The sequence below is a fragment of the Geotrypetes seraphini genome, chromosome 10 (assembly GCF_902459505.1).
Source record: "Geotrypetes seraphini chromosome 10, aGeoSer1.1, whole genome shotgun sequence".
Taxonomy (NCBI): Eukaryota; Metazoa; Chordata; class Amphibia; order Gymnophiona; family Dermophiidae; genus Geotrypetes; species Geotrypetes seraphini.
In genome coordinates this window covers 35898375-35918918 of record NC_047093.1, presented here as the reverse complement: position 1 = coordinate 35918918, position 20544 = coordinate 35898375, and the positions used below count along the sequence as shown (strand labels likewise).

Here is a 20544-nt window from a genome sequence, read left to right as displayed (position 1 = left end):
ATGTCCTCATCATTATCTTCCAGACTTTGTCCCACCCCTGATGCCAGCCTGCCTGCCTCCCATCCCCCTGAGCAGCATGTTTCCATGGAAACCACCCCCCCCGATGCCAGCCTGCCTGCCTCCCATCCCCCTGAGCAGCATATTTTCATGGAAACTACCCCCCCATGCCAGCCTGCTGGCCTTCCATTGAAATCCCCCGACCCCCTCTGATGCCAGCCTGCCTGCCTGTCTCCCATCCCCCTTCCACTGAAACCCCCCACCCCCCCCATGCCAGTCTGCCTGCCTGCCTCCCCCCCCCCCGCCGACCCTACCCAGCACAACAGAAACCTCTGTTGACCCTCCCAGCCAACCCTCCCACAGCTACACGGCCGACAAACCTGGAAGCTCCTGCAGCGTCCCAGGCACACTAAACACACTGCTTCGGCTCTTCTACTGGCCTAATTTCCTCTGTCGCATCCCTGATGAGGAGGTCCTGGTAACTTGAAGATGCAGTAATGGAAGTCCGCAAGGCCCACAGTGGAAGTCATGGGGCTGACGTGAAAGAGAGGTTCTAGCATATCCAGCCGTGTTCATAGCCACTGTTCTCCCATACCGGTCCCACCACAGACAAAACAAGTGCTGACATTAAGAGTCTGGTCTATAGATTCAGCAAACTGTCCTTTTGCCTAAGGTTTGAGCAAATGTTTCATTCTTAGCAAAATGTGTTTTATCTTATCTAAAAGAGAAGCAGGATCGCTCAGCTGTGGGGGGTTCAGGACATGAGGAGGAATGACCTTGGCACAAGTAGCTAGCTTCAGAACAGGATGTAAAACACTGAGTTCAGAACACAAAGAGAAAAAAATGACCTAGTAGCTGTTCAGCAGAATGAAAACTGTTTTTTTTAGCAGTTTTTCTTTTATATGTTACACAAACAGGAATAGAAAACTTACAAAGAATATATGTGCCCCTTCAATCCCATCTTACTTCATGAAAATGACGTCATAAGTACACAGCATCAGGTTGGAGGGAGAGATAGTCCAGATATGTCTCTCGAGGAGGAGCTTAGGAGCTGTAATACGAGCACTATAACACATAAGCAGTCTAAAAATGACATAAGTAACATGGGTACAAATAATAATAAAGAGTATAACACTGACCGTTTAACCCATCCTTGCATCCAGCAAAAGTACTGGTCCCAAGGATTAGATAAACCAGAGTTACGTTTGAGCTCAGCAGAGAGGTCCTCTAATTTCTGAATGGCCATAGTAACCTTATCCGTAGGAACTGTATTGTCAGGAATAAAGGTGCAACAGGAGAAAGTACTGGGGAGAATTTTACAGACACCCCCCTTCTCAGCAAGGATCATATCCAGGACCATGGGGTTGTGGAAAGTCATCTGAGAAGTGGGGCCTAACTGATCAGCAATATCTGGCAAGGCGGCCCGAATGTAGTTCACAAAGCGTTGCTGATTATAATAAATGTAATTAATCCAATCAACATTCTTATAGATAGTAATAAGGGAAATAAGAGACTCAAACCCAGTCTAGATGTGACAGGAAAAACAAAATCTACTTTCATATGTGCAGAAAAATAGGGGAAACATAACAGAAAATAGCACATGAGACACATTCCCATAAAGGACAGGCTCCTCCATGAGTGAAGGTGTCCTCATAGGGACATTACTGGAAAGGCATTAAACTAGAGAACACATTGGAGATAATAATGCTGCCAATTGAGGAACAGTATGAGGGGCAGTACCATGACCATAAGCAAATAACATGCATGCATCAAAATACAAAGGCACTGGGCGAGGATGGTAATGAGGGGGCCCTCAGCACCTGCTTGATAAACCACAAGCTGCCAGTTACAGTCAAACACTTGTAAACAGTTCCAGTCCAAGAAATGAAAAGCTTAGGATGTGATGTTGCAGGGGTATCAGTCTCTTTAAACTGGTGAGGTCCATACTCAGAGAGAAAGGTGTCTGCACAGCAGCTTGAAAGGAGTTCAGGTATCATCATCCAGCAGCTAAAGTCCAGGGAGGTGAGTCAAAGGAGGACATTGACTTGATATAAGTACGGAAATGATAGACAATAGGCATATACACAATGTTCATAAGAGGACAGGGTAATAAGATGGTGTGGGTTGCACACAACTAGTAAGGCATTCAAGAGAGACCATAAGGATATACTCAGTGCAGGGCACAAAAAAACCCATTATGCCAGAAATGTGTTAATTGAGCAGATCCAGTGGGCACCATGGAATAAACACTGTATAGAACCTTAATCTTAATAATATAACCCCTAACTAAGTAGTGCTCAGGCCATGAAAACAAGAACTAAAAAAGATGTAAAAAAAATGGAGATAAAAAACTCCAAAATTGGCCAATGGTATGTTTTCCGGGGTACCCCACAAACCAAACAGACAGACAACACAGAGATTACATGGCACAAACAAACATAGAGCTCCAGTAGGCCTTAAACTAGCTCCCATCCGTCATGGAGTCAGGGCTGAACTTAAATCTGCCAAGAAACACGATTATACAAAAGGAAGAAGAAAACAACATCATAGGACATAGCACTAGCAAAGTAAATTTTCATGTAACATATGGCACAATAATAAATAATCAGAAAAGGGTCTGGAGTCTAAACGTATGCTTGAACTTCTGAAAGAGAAAACAATTTAGTCAATGGGCTCCATTGCTCTGCCTATTTTATTCATAGGGCATGTCTTCAGTCAATTCACACAGTCTTAAGAGATAATGCAATCAGAGACACAACTGGCTTCAATCTACAGAAATAGGCAGATCTTACTAGGTAAAGCACAATACAGTGTCCAGGGGGTAAATACAGAGGTAGTATGAAGTATTCCAGTGTCAATTCAAGATTACTTGAAGCACAACTTGTTCTTCCTGTTTATTTTGTTTCAGTTCAGCAAAAGATTCTTTGTGCCAAAACTGAGCTAAGATAGCTATGTATGTATTCCAACTGCCTGATAAGAGAAAGGAGAAAAAAAGATCACTTCACATTATCATCATAAAGAAACACATACCCATTGTTTAAGAAAAAAAGAAAAGTGATAGGGGAAATGCCCCTTGCCAGATACCGGTGGTAAATCAGGTGCCAACAAGCTGCATCTCCCAGACCTGTAAAAGAGACTTGTACAGTGCACTGTAAAACAAAACTAAACAAAAAAAATGAAACACTGGGCTTAACAGATTAAAGTATTAAATTGCACTTTCCACTAGAACATATGAATTAGTGCCAATTCATAGTTGCTTTATACAGTTTCTACCCCAAAGAGCTTACCTAAACAAAAATAACTTGGAACTTTACTCACACCTGCCTATTCCAACCAGAATATCCCTTATAATAAGGACGTAATACATGCACATATTTTCAAACACATGAGACATCCCTTTTTAGCAACTATCCTGTCTGCAACTTTCAACAACCATTATGCATCTTTGCTACAACCTTTCCCATGTGTTTTTTTTTCCTTCATCTCCCCAGTGCTTTCTTTGACCAAGTTAAAAACTCGATTAAATTCCAAATACTAAGCCTTTGACTTGGTTTTTTTTTCTCAAAACTTCAAAATGTGCACAGTGCTGTAACTTGTGGCAATAATCCTATGCTTAGATTTTTTTAATTTTAAATATTCAGGCGATAGTGGCCTGTCACATCAAAATCTAATCTAAATAAAAACATACATTACGGTGCACAGTATTTCTGCCACCTTAAATTGGTGCTAGCAAAAGTCACACACCCACAGTTTTATAAAAGAATTCTAATGTCTCCTAAAGCCAAAAGATATCCTAAAACTATTAATTCATAAATTGTTCATGTAGATCAGAAAACTGCCATAAGTGGTAGGGCTGAGATGTTACATTTCATGATTAAAAGCGGTACTCCCCCTTCTCTGGCCATAGGGGTGGAGGGAAAACAGCAAATCCCCTACAAATACGGTGTGCATACCAGTTAGAATAAAGTTCCTTTTTGCTAGGCACAACACAAAAAAAATTGACAATCCCCTTTCAAATATGCAAAATGGTTCCTAAGCACTGGTAAAAATGATTGAATTCCAAAGCAAACATTGTCTTCCTTGCATTTGGAAATTTTGTACGTATTAGCTCAAATACTAAAGCTCACTTTCTTCCTGAGTCTTATCTATTTCAGCTTTTGCATGTGAGAAAGTTTAATAAGTTTCAACTCTAGTCACGAGGAAATGTTTTCTCTCCCCCTGACTGTTCAGCTCCATCTAGCTCTGTGTAAGGCACTGTCTCAAATTAGTTTCTCCTAACATCCCCTCTCCCCCGAGGGTTTTAACAGGGAGGAGATAAATAGTTTAAGGGGTCTCATGGGCATATTTTTTACCTCTTGGCAATCCCCTTTGTTTTGGACATAGCCAATTTTTTTTTCCACACTAAACTTGCTCCAACCCCCCCCCCTTCCTCTGTGGAGAAAAAAAAGGGAGGCAGCCGAAAGGCCGCCTTCTAAAAGGAGGAGGGGGTAAAAGCTCTCACTACTGCCCAGAGGCACAGCGTGGGGAACTGTTTTTTGTTTCAAGTGAACAAAAGAAAAGCCAGATTGTATTGATTTGTTTGTTGTTCACAGACAGAAATTAGTAACGTAATTCAGACACGCTTCTCTGTTCAACAAAGAGCAGACACCAAAGCTGCAATTCTTGGTGGTGTTGTTTTTTGTTTCTTTTTTCAAGACTCGTCGTTCTTAGGAAGGGGAGGATCCTTAGTGCCCATCTACACAAGACACCGTAAGATACAATGCAATAGAAAGAACAAAAAAACGTGCAAAGAACAGCAGAACAGGCAAGGCTGTACAGATTTGAATCAGTTAGAGCAGTCCTTCCCAAAAGAACAGGTAATTAGTTAGAGCAGTCCTTCCCAAAAGGATAGGTAATTAGTTAAAGCAGTCCTTCCCAAAAGGACAGTGTGGGGTTCCCAAAACTACCACTATAAACTCACAAAGGGTCAAAAACCTCAAGAGACTTGCCAAAAGCCTCAATAATCAAATAAGGGTGTGGAAGAGTATAGAGACCAGTGAGCACTAGAAAAGAGATACTCACTTAGAGTCCCGGCACCATCGCCACTCACGGGCGAGCCCCCAGCTGAAACGAATAGGTCCCAATTTGCATTAGCCTCGTTCTGTTGTCCTGACTACAGATGTATCTGGGGACAGAAAACACACACACACACATACAGATAGCCAAAGAAAGATAGGTTTCATTTTCTCATGAACACAGGGAGGGGGGTGGGAAATTCCACAGCCAGTAGTCATAGTTACAGATAACAAAAAAAGACAATGTTTTTGTGTGATTTCCTTGCATAGCAAAATAAGCTTATAAAGAATATACCCTTACAAGTGGTACAGCCGAGTTTCCATTGAGTATGTGGAACATTATGCTGGAAATTTTGACGCTTATTCGGGCTGGGACAGGTAGCCAGTATAGTTGTTTGCGGTAGGTAGAGATGGGATCATATTTTCTTTTCATCTTAAATATGAGTGTTATTGCTGTGTTTTGTATAAGCTGCGGTTTGCAGGCTAGGTGCGTAGATGAAGTTGCAGTAGTTCAGTTGCAAGTGGTGCAAAGCGTCGTTGGTGGCGGTATGGTCTGATGAGTCTCAGTTGTCTCACAGTGAAAGGAGGTTTTCTTCCAAAGATTTGTGGTTCAAGAGATAACGGGAAGTCCAATATGATGTCCAGCACTTTGGAGGATTTTTCTACCTCTGTGGTGATTCCGGATGGAAGATGATGCTTGTTGGAGCTGTCTTTAGTGGAGTGTGAAACCAGAGAACTTTTTAGGTGCTGCTAGGCATCCTAGAGGTATGCTCCGATATATTAGGCCATGCCTATTCACTGCCACTAACCACTCCAACTTTTAAGGTAGGCATCATTAGGCAACTTAGTTGTTGCTAGGTGCCACGTAGTATTCTATGTGCAACCCAATTTACCAATTAAAATAATTGTGTTTTAATGGGATTAAATGGTGTGGTCAATTACTATGCCATTAACCCATTAAAAATCAATTAACTTAGGTGTGAATTTAAGAACACAAGAGTTCTTAAATATACTGGGACAGGCTGAAGGTACATGAAGCCCAGTACCCTGTTTCCAACAGTGACCAACCCAGGTCACAAGTACCTGCATGATCCGAAGCAGAAATACAGACTTTATGTTGCTTATCCTAGGAATAAGCAGTGGATTTCCCCAAATCATCTTAATAATGGCTTATGGACTTCTTTTTTAGGAAATTATCCAAACCTTTTTTTTTTTTTTTTTTAGCCCTGCTAAGCTAACTACTTTAACTACATTCTCTGGCAATGAATTCCAGAGTTTAATTACCCATTAAGTGAAGACATATTTTCTCGAGTTTATTTTAAATCTGTCACTTAGTAGTTTCATCGCATGACCCGTAGTCCTAGTATTTTTGGAAAGAGTAAACAAGTGATTCACATCTACTCGTTCCACTCCACTCGGTATTTTGTAGACCTCTATCATATTTCCCCTGAGCTGGGTCTTCTCCAGGCAGAAGAGCCCTAGCTGCTCTAGCCTTTCCTCATAGGAAAGTCATCCTATCATTTTTGTCGCCCTTCTTTGTAACTTTTTTAATTCAGCTCTATCTGTTTTGAGACGCGGTGCCAGAACTGCACACAGTATTTTAGATGTAGCCGCACCAAAGAGTGATACAAAGGTATGATCACATTCTCATGTTTGTTTTCCACTCCTTTCCAGATAATTCCTAACATTCTATTTGCTTTCTTAGCCTCTGCGCACACTGAGCTGAGGGCTTCAACATACTCTCAACGATGAGGGTGTAGATGGGCTGGAGTAGGTTTTGACAGAGATTTCGGCAGTTGGAACCCAAGCACAGTACCGGGTAGAGCTTTAGATTAAATCGAATCAGATTGGGCAGACTGGATGAACCATTCGGGTCTTTATATGCCGTCATCTACTATGTTACTATGACACCTAGTTGGATGTTGCTAGGCATCCTCAAAATCTGTTACAGGATATGCAGAGTTTATGGTGGGTATGATAGCAGGTGGCACCAGTGGCATAGTAAGGGGAGAGAAAGACCACCCCATGTGCCATCTTGGTGGGGGCACTGATACCTCTCTGCCCCATACCATGCTTGCACACACACACACACACACGTACTTTTAAAATATCTGCGCTAGCATGAGCAACTACTCTAGCCTGCTGCTTATAGCCTGGGTTCCTCTGAAATCACTTCTGGGTCAGGAAGTGAAGTCAGAGGGAAAGCTAGTGCAAGCAGCAGGCTGGAGAAGCTGCACATGCTGGTGAAGATTTAAAAAGGTACGGGGGTGGGAAGGGAGGGCACGAGTGTGGCAAAGAAAGAGCTAGGAGGGGGTTGGCATGGAAGGAGCAGGGGGTGGAAAGGAGGGCGCAGAGGGGGGGCACCACCGCCCTGGGCACCTTCTACCCTCACTACGCCACTGGGTGACACACCCTCTAAAAGTTGCAAGTGCTAATGCTGAATTGGCGCTCCTCCCCCCACAACCAATATGGCCAAACTACACTGATGTTTTACTACCTAGGTCAGGAGTAGGGAACTCCGGTCCTCGAGAGCCGTATTCCAGTCAGGTTTTCAGGATTTCCCCAATGAATATGCATGAAATCTATTTGCATTCACTGCTTTCAATGCATATTCATTGGGGAAATCCTGAAAACCCAACTGGAATATGGCTCTCGAGGATCGAAGTTCCCTATCCCTGGCTTAGATCAAAGATTCAAGCTTTCCCCAGAACCAATATGGCTACAGGAACTTTTAAGGTCTGAAACTATTCCCTTACTGCTTACCACTTTTGTTATATATAGTGAAACAGTATTTCAGAAATTGCTTTTCTCACCTCTCACAGGACATTTCATTTCTTTGTATTTAGAGTTCGAAATTAATCAATCACCATATAAGATAATCGTTCAGGAAGGAGGATCGGTTCAGATAACTTGTTCCTTCACTATCCAAGGAGAGCCAGTGGGAGTTTATCTCCAAAGACGCCTTACTGAAAAAGTCACGTACATTCAAAATAACGGGGATAAGTTCTTTGATAGAAATCACACTGAGGTATTTGGAAACGTGCGCAACTTCACAGTGACACTGCACTGGCTGCAGAAGAATGAAAGTGATCTATATATGTGTGATGGGACCATTCGTATTCCCTCGTCTACACCAAAATCGCTTATACCAATAAGAGGAAGTGGCACACTGGTGATTATAACAGGTACCGTATTTTTTGCTCTCTAAGACACACCTGACCATAAGACGCACCTGTAGAGGAGGAAAAACCACCTGAAGAGGAGGAAAAACCAAGAAAAAAAATATTCTGAACCAAATGGCGTGCCCTGTACCCTGTCCCCCCTCTGGTGGTCTAGTGGTAGGCCAGGAGAGGATACAGGTCACATCTAGTGGTGGGCACGTCTAATGGTAGGCACGTGTAGTGGCAGCCAGCCAGCCAGTCCCAAGGCAGCAAGCCAGCTCCAAGCCAAACTCAACAAATTTTCCTTTTCTGGACACAGTCAAACAATTTGTTCTATAATAAGGAGTGCTCAAGCACCCATAGCGCTGGCTCCTATGCACTGTTATCTCTCTCTCTCTCTGTTTATGAATCTTTTAGTAATGTAAATACTTAACATTTAATAAATATTTGAAATGAAAAGAAACCACCCACAAGGCTTTTAAACAGGAGAACCAGAGGCTGCGCTCTGTCAGCACGCACCCTGCCCCAAAGGCGCGTGAGATCAAAAAAGGCTCCGCCCCATCACCTTTCTTGGCCTTATCGGCAGGGATGTTCTGGGCCTGGAGCCGCTGGTCCAGGATGTAGGGCATCTCCCCGCCCAAGTTAATGAAGAGCAGCGGCAAGGTGCGCATCGACATGGTGCTTCATTTCTCCAGACCTGTGTAGGGGCTTCTGCTTGCGGCTCTCGCAGCGGGCCAGGCACTGCTACCGGTGCAAATTCCACCCCCATCCTCGGCTCCCTTTCCTGCCTTCCTGCCGGCTGCAGTGCCATTGCAAGGTCACCGTGGGCGCAAGGAAGTGACAGAAGAAACAGACCAATCGGAGGGCCGGAGGGAGGGCAAAAAGCCAACTAATCAACTTCCTCAATGTTAGAGAGTCAGAGGGGAGAGAAGTAGACCAGTAGAGAGTAGGGGAACCGAGGCAGGAGTGTGGAAAGCGTGCGGGACCGTCAGGATGGGAAAAAAAGGTACAGGGTTTTTAAAAAATATATATTATATTCACTCCTTAAGACGGACCCTTATTTTCACCCCCTTTTTGGGGGTGGAAAAAGTGCGTCTTATGGAGTGAAAAATGCGGTACTTTTTTTTACATAGAGCAATATAAAAATTGTTAATATCTAAAGGGAGTAAAATTCTCACAGACAGAATTTGAAAATTCTAATGTGCTTTAATTTTAAAATAATGTACAAACTGCTAAGTAGATGATAAGTGACTTTGGGTTCCTTTTACAAAGCCATGGTAGAGGTTTATACCTGGGGCCAGAAAGGTAAATGCTCAGACCTTCATAGGATTTATCTCATCGTCTTGCGATAGAAACCTCTAACGCAGCTTTGTAAAAGCCAGCGTTTGTCAGGACATGTACTTTATATAAATTTTCATAAATGAACTATTTAGATAGTCTCTCTTTTAAAATTACAACATATGCACATAAACATGGCACTATTCTGTTTTCTGTTATGTGTGAGCAGCCAAATAGAATTTTAATAAAAAGCACATAAACCTTTGAAAATATTAAAGGCCAGAATCTATAAACAGCGCCGGCATTGGCAGTCGCCTAAAGAAATGGCCGCCGATTGCTTGTCAATCACACACTGGTGCCATTTGTAGGACTGCGGCTGTTTTGTAAAACATGCGCCTTAAATAAGCATTTTAAAGGCCTACATTTAAGATGCCGGTCTCGCACCTGCGGAGGTGCATACAGACGTCTAAGGCCACTTCAAGCGCAAACCATGCCCCCGCCAGCCTTAGTTGTCTGTAGGTATCCCTATGTGCTTCCATAAGCACGAGATCGGTGCCTTAGAATGGTGCCTTCGATTTTTGTTTTTTAAACGTGCCCCCTGATTAGTCAGCTTGGTGGCGGTAGGCCAACACCTTACCTCAGCACGTCTTGTACAGAATTTGGCTTTAAATGTGTAAAGTATTTTAGTCCCTGAGGAGAAGAGCTCTTTCTCCTGCAATAGAAAATCTGCATTCTGTAGAATATTGTGAAGGTTTCTAGTTGATCAGAGGTGAGTAATTTTCAGACAAAGCAACCTGGCAAGTTGGCCCTGATTCTATGAAAGATACCTGAATTTAGGCACCTAGATCAGCACACCTATTCAATTCTAGGTGCCTAATTTAATTATTTGTAAAACCTTAATCGGCCCTGTTAATGGAAAATTGCAATTAAATTGAAATGAAGCCACAATTAATTAGATGGTAGGTACTTAACTTGGAAGGCGTCTATCGCTTCAAGGTAGGCGTTTACTCCATGGTGACTACCAGAAAGTAAGCATGCTTAGGGGTGGATTGTGGGTGGATCTTGAGCATGTTGACTTAGGTGCACTTGTTTAGGCCAAGAAAACCGTGCCATAAATAGAGTACACCTGAGTTTTCAATGCCTAGTGGCACCTAAGACTGCTTTAGGCTAGGGTTAGAAGACATCTGGAAAAACCCGGACATGTCCTCTTTTTAGAGGACTGTCCAGGTGCCCAGAGGGCTTTGAAAGCCTCGACGAGCTCCGGCCAGATCTGGAGGGCCTCTGAGCATGCCAGAGCTTGTCGGGGAAGAAGAGAGGAGACTGGGGGGAGGAGGGGGGGGGGAACTGAGGGCAGAACTGGATGGAGCTGGAGGCGGAGCGGTTGCAGAATGGGGCAGGGCCAGAGGTGGATCGGGGTGGGGCCATGTATCCAGAGTTTTGCGGCCTAAAATATGATAACCCTACTTTAGGCGTTGCTAAGTGTGATTCTATAAACGGCATCTAATTTATGATTCACATTTGCTCTCCTCAGCATTTGCATGTTACATGCCATTTATAGAATCAGCTCTATATAAATTTGGCTGCTGGTACCTTGCCTTCAATATCTGTCCGACAATTTTCAGTAGTTTTATAACAGCATAGGACCGGATAATAAATATTTTTCACAAAAGTTTTGTAAGTAGATAAATGTGAACGCCTCAGTCCCACCACTCCACCGCCGTTCTATCTTCCAACTGCGGGAAGAATTTACGTGGTGACCTTCATCATTGGCTATTCTGCATTCACCAATTTTAAAAACTCCATATCATTTTTTATATGTTTTTTATATGCTTTTTTGTATTTTTGTATACAGATTAACTGTATACAAAAATACAAAAAAGCAGAGTAACTGTATACAAAAATGCAAAAAGCATATAAAAATACAAAAAAGCATATAAAAAACATATAAAAAGTGATATGGAGTTTTTAAAATTGGTGAATGCAGAACAGCCAATGATGAAGGTCACCACGTAAATTCTTCCCGCAGTTGGAAGATAGAACGGCGGTGGAGTGGTGGGACTGAGGCATTCACATTTATCTACTTACAAAATTTTTGTGAAAAGTATTTATTATCCGGTCCTACGCTATTATAAATTTATAGAATCAGGGCTTCTGTGGGCATTTTTATAATATGGTGCCTACTTCACTGTAGTCTTCTAGATTTAGTTATAAAATACTAATGTAACCTGGTATCAGCATGCCATCAAGTCCCATCTCCCCCCTCCCCCTAACATTTAGGCTCCTGCACGTAACAGCCATTGTGTTAACATTAAGAGCGCACATCAAAATGCAGCCCGGACACACTTAACTTACAGTAATCAATAAATTATGCATATAAGTAGGAACCCCGCTTATGTTTGGCCCATGCTCTACCCCCCTATGGAAAATAGTTGTCTATTTATTAAGGCAACATGAACACACGCTAGTGTGCATCCAAGCATGTTTATGCTTATATTCTAAACATTTATGCATGCAATGGGCGAGTATTGGTTAGCGCCTAGTTTATAGACTTGCCCTTCACATAACCAAGCAGATGAAGGGGTGCCACCAAATTACCCTTACCTCGTTCACCTCCATGTTCTCCAATCCTGCCTCTGTGCGTCAGAATCTTACATCGGTCCTGGATGGAGAAACGTCAGTGCACTGAATTTTGGTCATCGAAACATAGAAGATGACAGCAGAAAAGGGCTACAGCCCATCAAGTCTGCCCACTCAACTTACCCAACCCCTGTCTATGCCCTAATGACCCAATTTCCTTATCTTGACCCTCGTAGGGATCCCACATGGGTATCCCATTTATTCTTAAAGTCTGGCATGTTGTCTGCCTCGATCACCTGCACTGGAAGCTTGTTCCAATGATCAACCATTCTCTCTGTGAAGAAATACTTTCTGGTGTTGCCATGAAATTTTCCTCCCCTGAGTTTGAGCGGGTGCCCTCTTGTGGCCGAGGGTCCCTTGAGAAAGAAAATACTGTATCATCTTCCACTTCGACACGTCCCGTGAGGTACTTAAATGTTTCGATCATGTTTCCGCTCTCCCTACGTTCCTCGAGAGTGTACAGCTGCAATTTGTTCAGTCTCTCTTCGTACAAGAGACCCTTGAGCCCCGAGATCATCCTGGTGGCCGTCTGCTGAACCGATTCAATTCTGCGCACATCTTTACTGTAATGTGGCCTCCAGAATTGCACACAGTATTCCAGATGAGGTCTCACCATGGCCCTGTACAACAGCATTATGACTTCAGGCTTTCAGCTGACGAAACTTCTATTGATACAACCCAATATCTGCCTTGCCTTAGATGAAGCCTTCTCCACTTGATTGGCAGTTTTCATGTCTTCACTGATGATTACTCCTAAATCTTGTTCTGCTGAAGTCCTAGTTAAAGTTTCTCCATTCAAGAAGTACGTCCTGCATGGATTTCCGCTTCCGAGGTGCATGACCTTACATTTCTTAGCATTGAAGCCTAGCTGCCAGGTTGAGGACCAACTTTCCAATGTAAGCAGGTCCTGCGCCATATAATTCTGTAAACTGCATTCACTTACTATATTACATAGTTTGGTGTCATCGGCGAATAGTGTTATTTTACCTTGAAGCCCTTGAGTCAGATCCCCTATGAATATGTTGAAAAGGAGTGGACCCAGGACCGAGCCCTGCGGCACTCCACTGGTCACCTCCGATGTTTTAGAGAGGGTACCATTAACCACCACCCTCTGAAGTCTGCCACTCAGCCAATCATTGACCCATGCAGTTAGTGTCTCTCCTAACCCCATTGATTCCATCTTGCTTAGCAGCCTGCGGTGTGGGACACTTCAAAAGCTTTACTGAAGTCCAGGTACACGACGTCCAAAGACTCTCCCAAGTCCAACTTTCTTGTTACCCAGTCAAAGAAGTTGATGAGATTGGATTGGCAGGACCTACCCTTGGTGAATCCATGCTGACTGGGATCCCGAAGATTCCCTTCATTCAAGATCGTGTCCAATTTACTTTTAATTAGTGTTTCCATGAGTTTGCACACTATTGATGTGAGACTCACTGGTCTATAATTCGCAGCCTCTGCCCTGCAACCCTTTTTATGCAGAGGAACGACATTAGCTAATTTCCAGTCCAGAGGAATTTTCCCCTTACTTAGGGAGAGATTGAATAGCTCAGCCAATGGTTTCGCCAGGACATCGCTCAATTCTCTGAGCACTCTTGGGTGCAAATTGTCTGGTCCCATGGCTTTGTTCACCTTGAGTCTTGCCAGTTCACTGTAAACTTCACCTGGTGTGAACTCAAAATTCTGAAACGGGTCTTCTGTGCTTTGTGTTGCCTTCAACTGCGGACCGTGTCCCGGTGCCTCACAGGTGAAGACTGAGCAGAAGTATTCATTCAGTAGTTTGGCTTTATCGGAATCTGCTTCCACGTAACTTCCGTCCGATCTTCTAAGGCGTACTATCCCGCCTGTGTTCCTTTTTCTGTCACTAATATACCTGAAGAAGGATTTGTCCCCCTTTTTAATGTTTTTTGCCAGAATTTCTTCCACTCAAAGTTTTGCCTCCCTAACTGCCATTTTGACCGCTGTAGACCTGGTCCTATATTCTTCCTTTGCCTCTCTTTTCTCCGTGCACTTGTAGGAGAGAAACACTTTTTTCTTCTCCTTAATGAGGTGCGAGATCTCCGCAGTGAACCATTGGGGTTTATTGTTTCTTTGTCGTTTATTTACTGATTTTATGAAGCAGCTAGTTGCTTCATGTATGGTTGACTTCAGTGTTAACCACTTAGCTTCTACATCATCGGTCTCCGCTTGGTCCTGCAGCGTCCCATGCGTGCGAAGTCTGTGCCCCGGAAATTGAGTACCTTTGTTTTCGTGTTTGATCTAGGGAAGCCTTTCCTAAGGTTGAACCATACTATGTTGTGGTCGCTGGAGGCTAGCGTATCTCCTACTGAGACCTCTGAGACGCTTTCCCCGTTGATGAGTACCAGGTCGAGGATCGCCTGGGCCCTAGTGGGCTCCGTTACCATTTGTTTGAGACGTGCTCCCTTTATGGAGGTTAAGAGCCTCCTGCTACCGCTGGTTGTCGCTGAAAATGTGTTCCAGTCTGCATCAGGCATATTGAAGTCCCCTAGCAGTACAGCTTCTCCTCGTAGAGTGATATTCTCTATGTCTTCAATTAATTCTGCGTCCATGTCTTCCAGTTGTCTTGGGGGTCTGTATACCACACCTAGATACAGGCATTTTTCTCTGCCTCTTGCCAGATTTACCCAGAGGGACTCCCCGGTGTACTTGACATCTGTGATCCTGGTGGTTTTGATGTCCTCTTTAATGTATAGAGCTACCCCCCCCTCCTAACCTGCCCTCTCTGTCCTGACGAAGTAGATTGTAGCCCAGTATAGCCATATCCCACCCATGTGAGTCTGTGAACCAAGTTTTAGATATTGCCACCAAGTCTAGGTCGGCATTCCTTATTTCAGCCTCCAATTCTAGAATTTTGTTACCTAAACTGTGTGCATTGTCCTGTGTACCTTTGCCTTCTTGCTCACCATGGCTATCCCCTCCCCCCCTTTTTTTTTTTTACAAAACTGCGCCAGCTGGCGCGCTGAATGTTCTGCACAGCTCCGACGCTCATAGGAACTCTATGACCATCGGAGCACTGCAGAGCATTCAGTGCGCAGGCTGGTGCTACAGATCTCTTGAGCGGTTTTGTAAAAAGGAAGGGGGGATTTGATAGAGAAATAAGATATAATTAGCAGTAGTGCTTGCTGACCTTTATTCAATGTTCTGTCTTACTTTAAACATAAAATCCCATGCAAGAAAACCATTTAATACAGGGATCTCAAAGTCCCTCCTTGAGGGCCGCAATCCAGTCGGGTTTTCAGGATTTCCCCAATGAATATGCAGTGAAAGCAGTGCATGCACATAGATCTCATGCATATTCATTGGGGAAATCCTGAAAACCCGACTGGATTGCTGCCCTCAAGGAGGGACTTTGAGACCCCTGATTTAATACCATCCAGCCACTCGCACAAGTGCAGGCACAAAGCTCTCCCTGGATGACTTAGGGTGGTTTTAAATCTCCTTCTCCTGCTTATTGTCGTCATGATTTTATAGTTGACAAATAAAAAAGTAATTGACTTTATTTATTATACGGTTAGAAGAATAATCATACTTAGTTAGATCAATAGTCCATCTAGCCCAGTATCCAAATAGTAACAACATTCCATGCTACTGATTCCAGTGCAAGCAGCGGCTTCCCCCATGTCTGTCTCAATAGGAGTCTATAGACTTTTCCTCCAGGAACTTGTCCAAACCTGTTTTAAACCCAGCTACACTACCGTTGTTACCACTTTCTGCAGCAACGCTTTCCATAGCTTAACTATTCTTTGAGTAATGTTTTTTAAATGATTATGGACGTTGCTTGGTTTTTAGGCGGGGTATAAATGTTTAATAAATAATAAATATTCACTCAAATTTTTTTAATGGTGATATTGCAGATGGAATTTATAATGGCTCATTTTCAAGAAATCTCCTAGAGGATTCTCAAACAAAGTGTTCAAGGAATGATTCTTCTGCTTGGATGATCTACGTATTCATTGTGCTTGTCGTTATAATTCTCATCCTTATTGGTGTCTTCATTTTCCTTGCAAAGACCACTCAAACAGCGGTAAGTACAGGGTATCACCAGGCATTTAGTATCACCTGACACTGGAGCTGCAAATAAAGGAACCTGCTGAGGGAAGAATGATTAGGCAGGCAAATTTCAAAGTGATTTCCTTGGGTAAATTATGCAAATGAGCTATCTGAAAATTGCCCAGCCTCTATGGGGATAAATCTACGAGGGGCCTTCAAAAAGTTTCCGCACTTTTATATATTTTTTAAAACGCTATTTATTAAATATCTCAAAAGCAAATTACATCACTACCTGCAAGATGAGACGGCTGGCCTGACTGACTAGTCACATGACGTTCTATGACACGCCCTCATTCCAATTCCCCCGCCCCATTTCCCATGAAAATACGACAGTACGGAAACTTTTTGAAGGACCCTCGTATAAGGAGCTGCCTGGTTTTATACAGCAACAAATACATAAACTTTGGTATTATGATCAGTTAAGAGTGCATGTGAACACATTTGATATAGGCATACTCATATGAGTACTGTAATTTCCAGTGGACCCATTAAATTTTAAGCTGGGGCTACTTTGAATTCTAAGGAGCTGAAGGACAACCACCAAATATCTTCCCGTGTGATTTCACAATGCTGCTGACCAATGTGTGTCAATGACATCCATCCCCATCAGCTCAGCTTGACACCTCACTGGAGGGGGAATCCTGAAGGTTGTGAGCATTTCTAAATTCATTCTCTTTTGTGTATTGAGAAATACCTTGTCCTTCAAGCATGCGGCTCCTTCACCATCCCTTTCCTATTTCTGGGAGAACCACATTCACAATTTCTTGGAGATATACTATTTTTATCTATACATATTTTTAATATCCTTCTGATGCCCTGAATTATGGGCTCCTTTTGCGAAGGCGCGTTAGCGGGTTTGACGCACGGGACTTTTCATCACGCGCTAACCCTCACGCTAGCCAGAAAACTACCGCCTGCTCAAGAGGAGGCGGTAGCGGCTAGCGTGGCCTGAGGTTTAACACGCGCTATTACGCGTGTTAAACCGCTAACGTGCCTTCGTAAAAGGAGCCCTACGTGGTCCTTCTATTAACTACAAAGTATGTTCAAATATATTTTATTGAGCTAAACAAGATAAGTAAGGAATACACAAGATGAAGTACAAACAAGCTCAAATTTTGTTTTTATTCAAAACCCCACACAACTCCCCCCCCCCGTTCCCTCCAACCACCCTTCCCCCCCCCCAAGCAAGTCCCCCCATACTCCCCCCCCCAGGTCCTCCTTCCAAGTGCCACAGCAACATAGGTTAAGAAATAACACAATATAATACAGGCATACTAACTGTAACAGAGTGATACTGGTGAACCAGAAATCAACAGTTAAGCAATCGGCTGTGAGCCAAGGGAGTCATGGTAGTCCAAAAAGGTTCCCACGTGCGCTGAAAAACGCGCCGTGGGAGAGTAGTAAAGTCCGTCACATCTCGTCGTTCCCACATCAGGATGGTAATCATCCGGCACCGCCAGATGGAGTAATCCGGTGCCTCCCCCTCAAGCCATTTCAACAAGATACATTTCAAAACAGCGAGGACAGTCCACTTAAGAAAAGCAGCAGCCCCCCGTATACGGGGGTGATAATGGGTAACAGCTCCAAATAAGAACAAAGGTGAACGCTGAATTTTAATGTTCCAAATGCGCTTTACAAAATGAAAAATGGCGTTCATTAACTACAAAGTATAAGAATCTAACCAACTTTCCCAGCGGCTGGTTGGGTCACTTCTTCTGTCCTTAGAAATCTCTGAAACTATTCCTCTGTTCTCTTGTTTTGTAGTTCAAGCACTGTTACAAACCGAAGAAGAAAGCAAATCAAAACATAGTGTATGAAGATATGTCTTATAGCCTCAGACGTAATACCGGATCGAACCCTACTTACTATCTTGCCAGTTAAAGAGTCTTGCATTTCATTGAGAGGATATGTTGCTGAGGAGGCTTGTCTACTTCTAAGGAACTCAATTCCCATTTGCTCATTTTTTAGGAGGGTTATCCCTTTAAAGGAGTAAGGTATTAAGAAATAACATGGTCAAAAAATGTTGTAAGTTTCCATTAACTGACAGTACTTACCATTGAAAATCGAGAATATACGGTCTTGGAGAATGTAGACACCATTGTTTGCATTAGCTATAGTGACTGGTGTAAGCTATCGTGCCTTAAATGAAAGTGCATTTCCAGTATATTAAAAGAAAAAGTAAAATATAAAAAAACATATTTGTATTATTACTTTTTTGTTATTCAAATTTGTAATTCCCCTTATGATGGTTAACTATTTCTGTAAACTGCATAGAATTCTGGTAGAAACTTGCAGGTTATAAGACACATAATAGCACAGCATAGCATAAGTCAAATAGGCACATTTTCGGCACCCTACAGTGGTATATCATAAAGAAAAGTACAGGAGTCAAATACGTGTGTTTTTGCTACATTAAGAGCTTATTTTACAAGGCTGCGCTAGTGGCTGCTGTGTGTCAAACGCTCCGATGTCCATTAATTCCCGATGGACGTCAGAGTGATTACCGCAGCAGCGGCCATTCGTGCGGCTTTGTAAAAGGGGGTTAAATTAGGTGCCCGGTTATAAAATTACCCTCAGAGAGACTTTCCCCATCTTCTACGAAACTGCGCTATCAGTGTCTAGCGCAGAGAGCCACGCTGAATGACCTGCGCTGCTCCCGACGCTCACAGGAACTCTGAGCGACGGGAGCGGCTTGGGCCATTCAGCGTGCCTCCCCGCGCTAGAAACTGCTGGCGCAGTTTCGTAGAAGAGGGAGTTTGAACCTGTACATTTTCACATTTTTAGTACTTTCACTTAAAACTTTATTTTCCGATCCATTGTTTCCAATTCCAACCTAACCTGGAGGCACACCTAGATTTTCAGAATATCCTTTACAGATATGAGGCACGAGATAGATGTGCATACAGCAAATACTCAGGGCAAGCAAATCTTTCTCATGCATATCCATTTTGACCCCTGTAGTTGGGGGGGAGGGGGTTAGTATTATTTGTCTCTTGTTTTTTGATACATTTGTCTAGTTTTTATACCTTTATATAAAACTAGTTTTTTAGCCCGTTACATTAACGGGTGCTAGATGTGTAGACTTAGGCATTTATTTCTCTCTTTCTGTATGTGTGTCTTTCTTTCTTTCTCCCTGCCCCCCTTTCTTTCTGTCTTTTATTTCTGTCTCTCCCCCCTGTCCATCAGTAGCCCTTCTCCCTTCTTTTTACCTACCAATATTCCCATTTCCCCATTACCTTTCCTATTTCCACCTTTTTCACCCCATCCAGAGTACCTGTTGCATTGTTGTTGTTCCAGTGTCTCCTCTTCCTTGGGTCTGGGCCGACTATTGTGGGCTAGGATTGCTAGGGGTGCCCTATGGTCAGCAGAGTTGGGGGAGTGTGTGGGGCCTCTGCCAGGTCGCTTGGAGCTGGTGTCTGCTCCCATTCCCTCTTCCACAGCCGCCACCACCAACATGTGTGCCCAGGCGAAACGCAGCGTTTTCTTTTTTGTACAGCGCGCAGGCGTCACATCGCGCGGTGGTGACATCCAGGCCTCGCACTGCCACGTCTTTCTTGGGCCGCGACAGAGAGGGCAGGGGGTGCTAGCGGCCAGCAGCTGCCGCTCTGCATCGCGTTTCGCCTCAAGCCGCCGCGGCCTCCTCCCGGCAGCCACCACTCCGCACTGCCTTGCCGCGGCTTTGGCTGGTAGGGCCGTATTGTGAGGTGGAGAGCAGGGAAGGGCGCGCATTCGCACTTGTCTTGCCACATCCCGACAGAAAAGGGATCAGGGAACACGCGAGGCAAGTGCGCATGCGCGGGCTAGCATTTTATTATTTAAGATGATTGTGGAAGTATACTATAAAAATATGTTGCAGTGCCATCAATAAAACGATTAACTATGTATGTTTTTATTGTAAATTGTGATAAATGGATAAGAAATTTTTTTAATAAATTGTTGCTTGAGCATATGGTATCCTCAAACCTTCTTCTTAAAATGCTACACTATATGCAGTTATGATTTAAAACACTTCATGGAGGTAAAACCAAAGATAAAATTTATGGGACACATCATATCTTTCTAGAGACTTTTGTTATATTTATTTATTTTGATTTCTATTCCGTTCTCCCAGAAGCTCAGAACGGGTTACAAGTAGACATTCACAATCGTTTGAAAACAGACTAGTCATGACAACAAATAGGTTACAGTAGACAATAACAGAGCTAATTCTAGACACCAAACTGGTCATAGCGAAGAGTACTAGGAGAAGTATATTGAGGAGGCAGTTTTTAATGGCCCGATTGGCGGGAGAGGAAGGTCTTTACTGCTCCGCGGAAGGTCATTAGTGAGTTTAGCGACCTGATCTGTGT

At 43.4% G+C, this 20544-nt stretch overlaps 1 protein-coding gene across 2 annotated transcripts in view; it reads left to right on the top strand.

The window, feature by feature from the left end:
- The window catches only part of LOC117368501 (T-cell antigen CD7-like), a 44857-nt gene extending 26034 nt beyond the window's left edge, over positions 1–18823 (top strand). For both annotated transcript variants that reach the window (XM_033962230.1, XM_033962231.1), the window contains exons 2-4: positions 7898–8236; positions 16000–16169; positions 17960–18823. In XM_033962230.1, the coding sequence (XP_033818121.1) occupies positions 7898–8236; positions 16000–16169; positions 17960–18076 (626 nt within the window). In that variant the 3' untranslated portion in view covers positions 18077–18823. The remainder of the gene's footprint in view (positions 1–7897; positions 8237–15999; positions 16170–17959) is intronic.
- The last annotated feature ends 1721 nt before the right edge of the window (positions 18824–20544 follow it).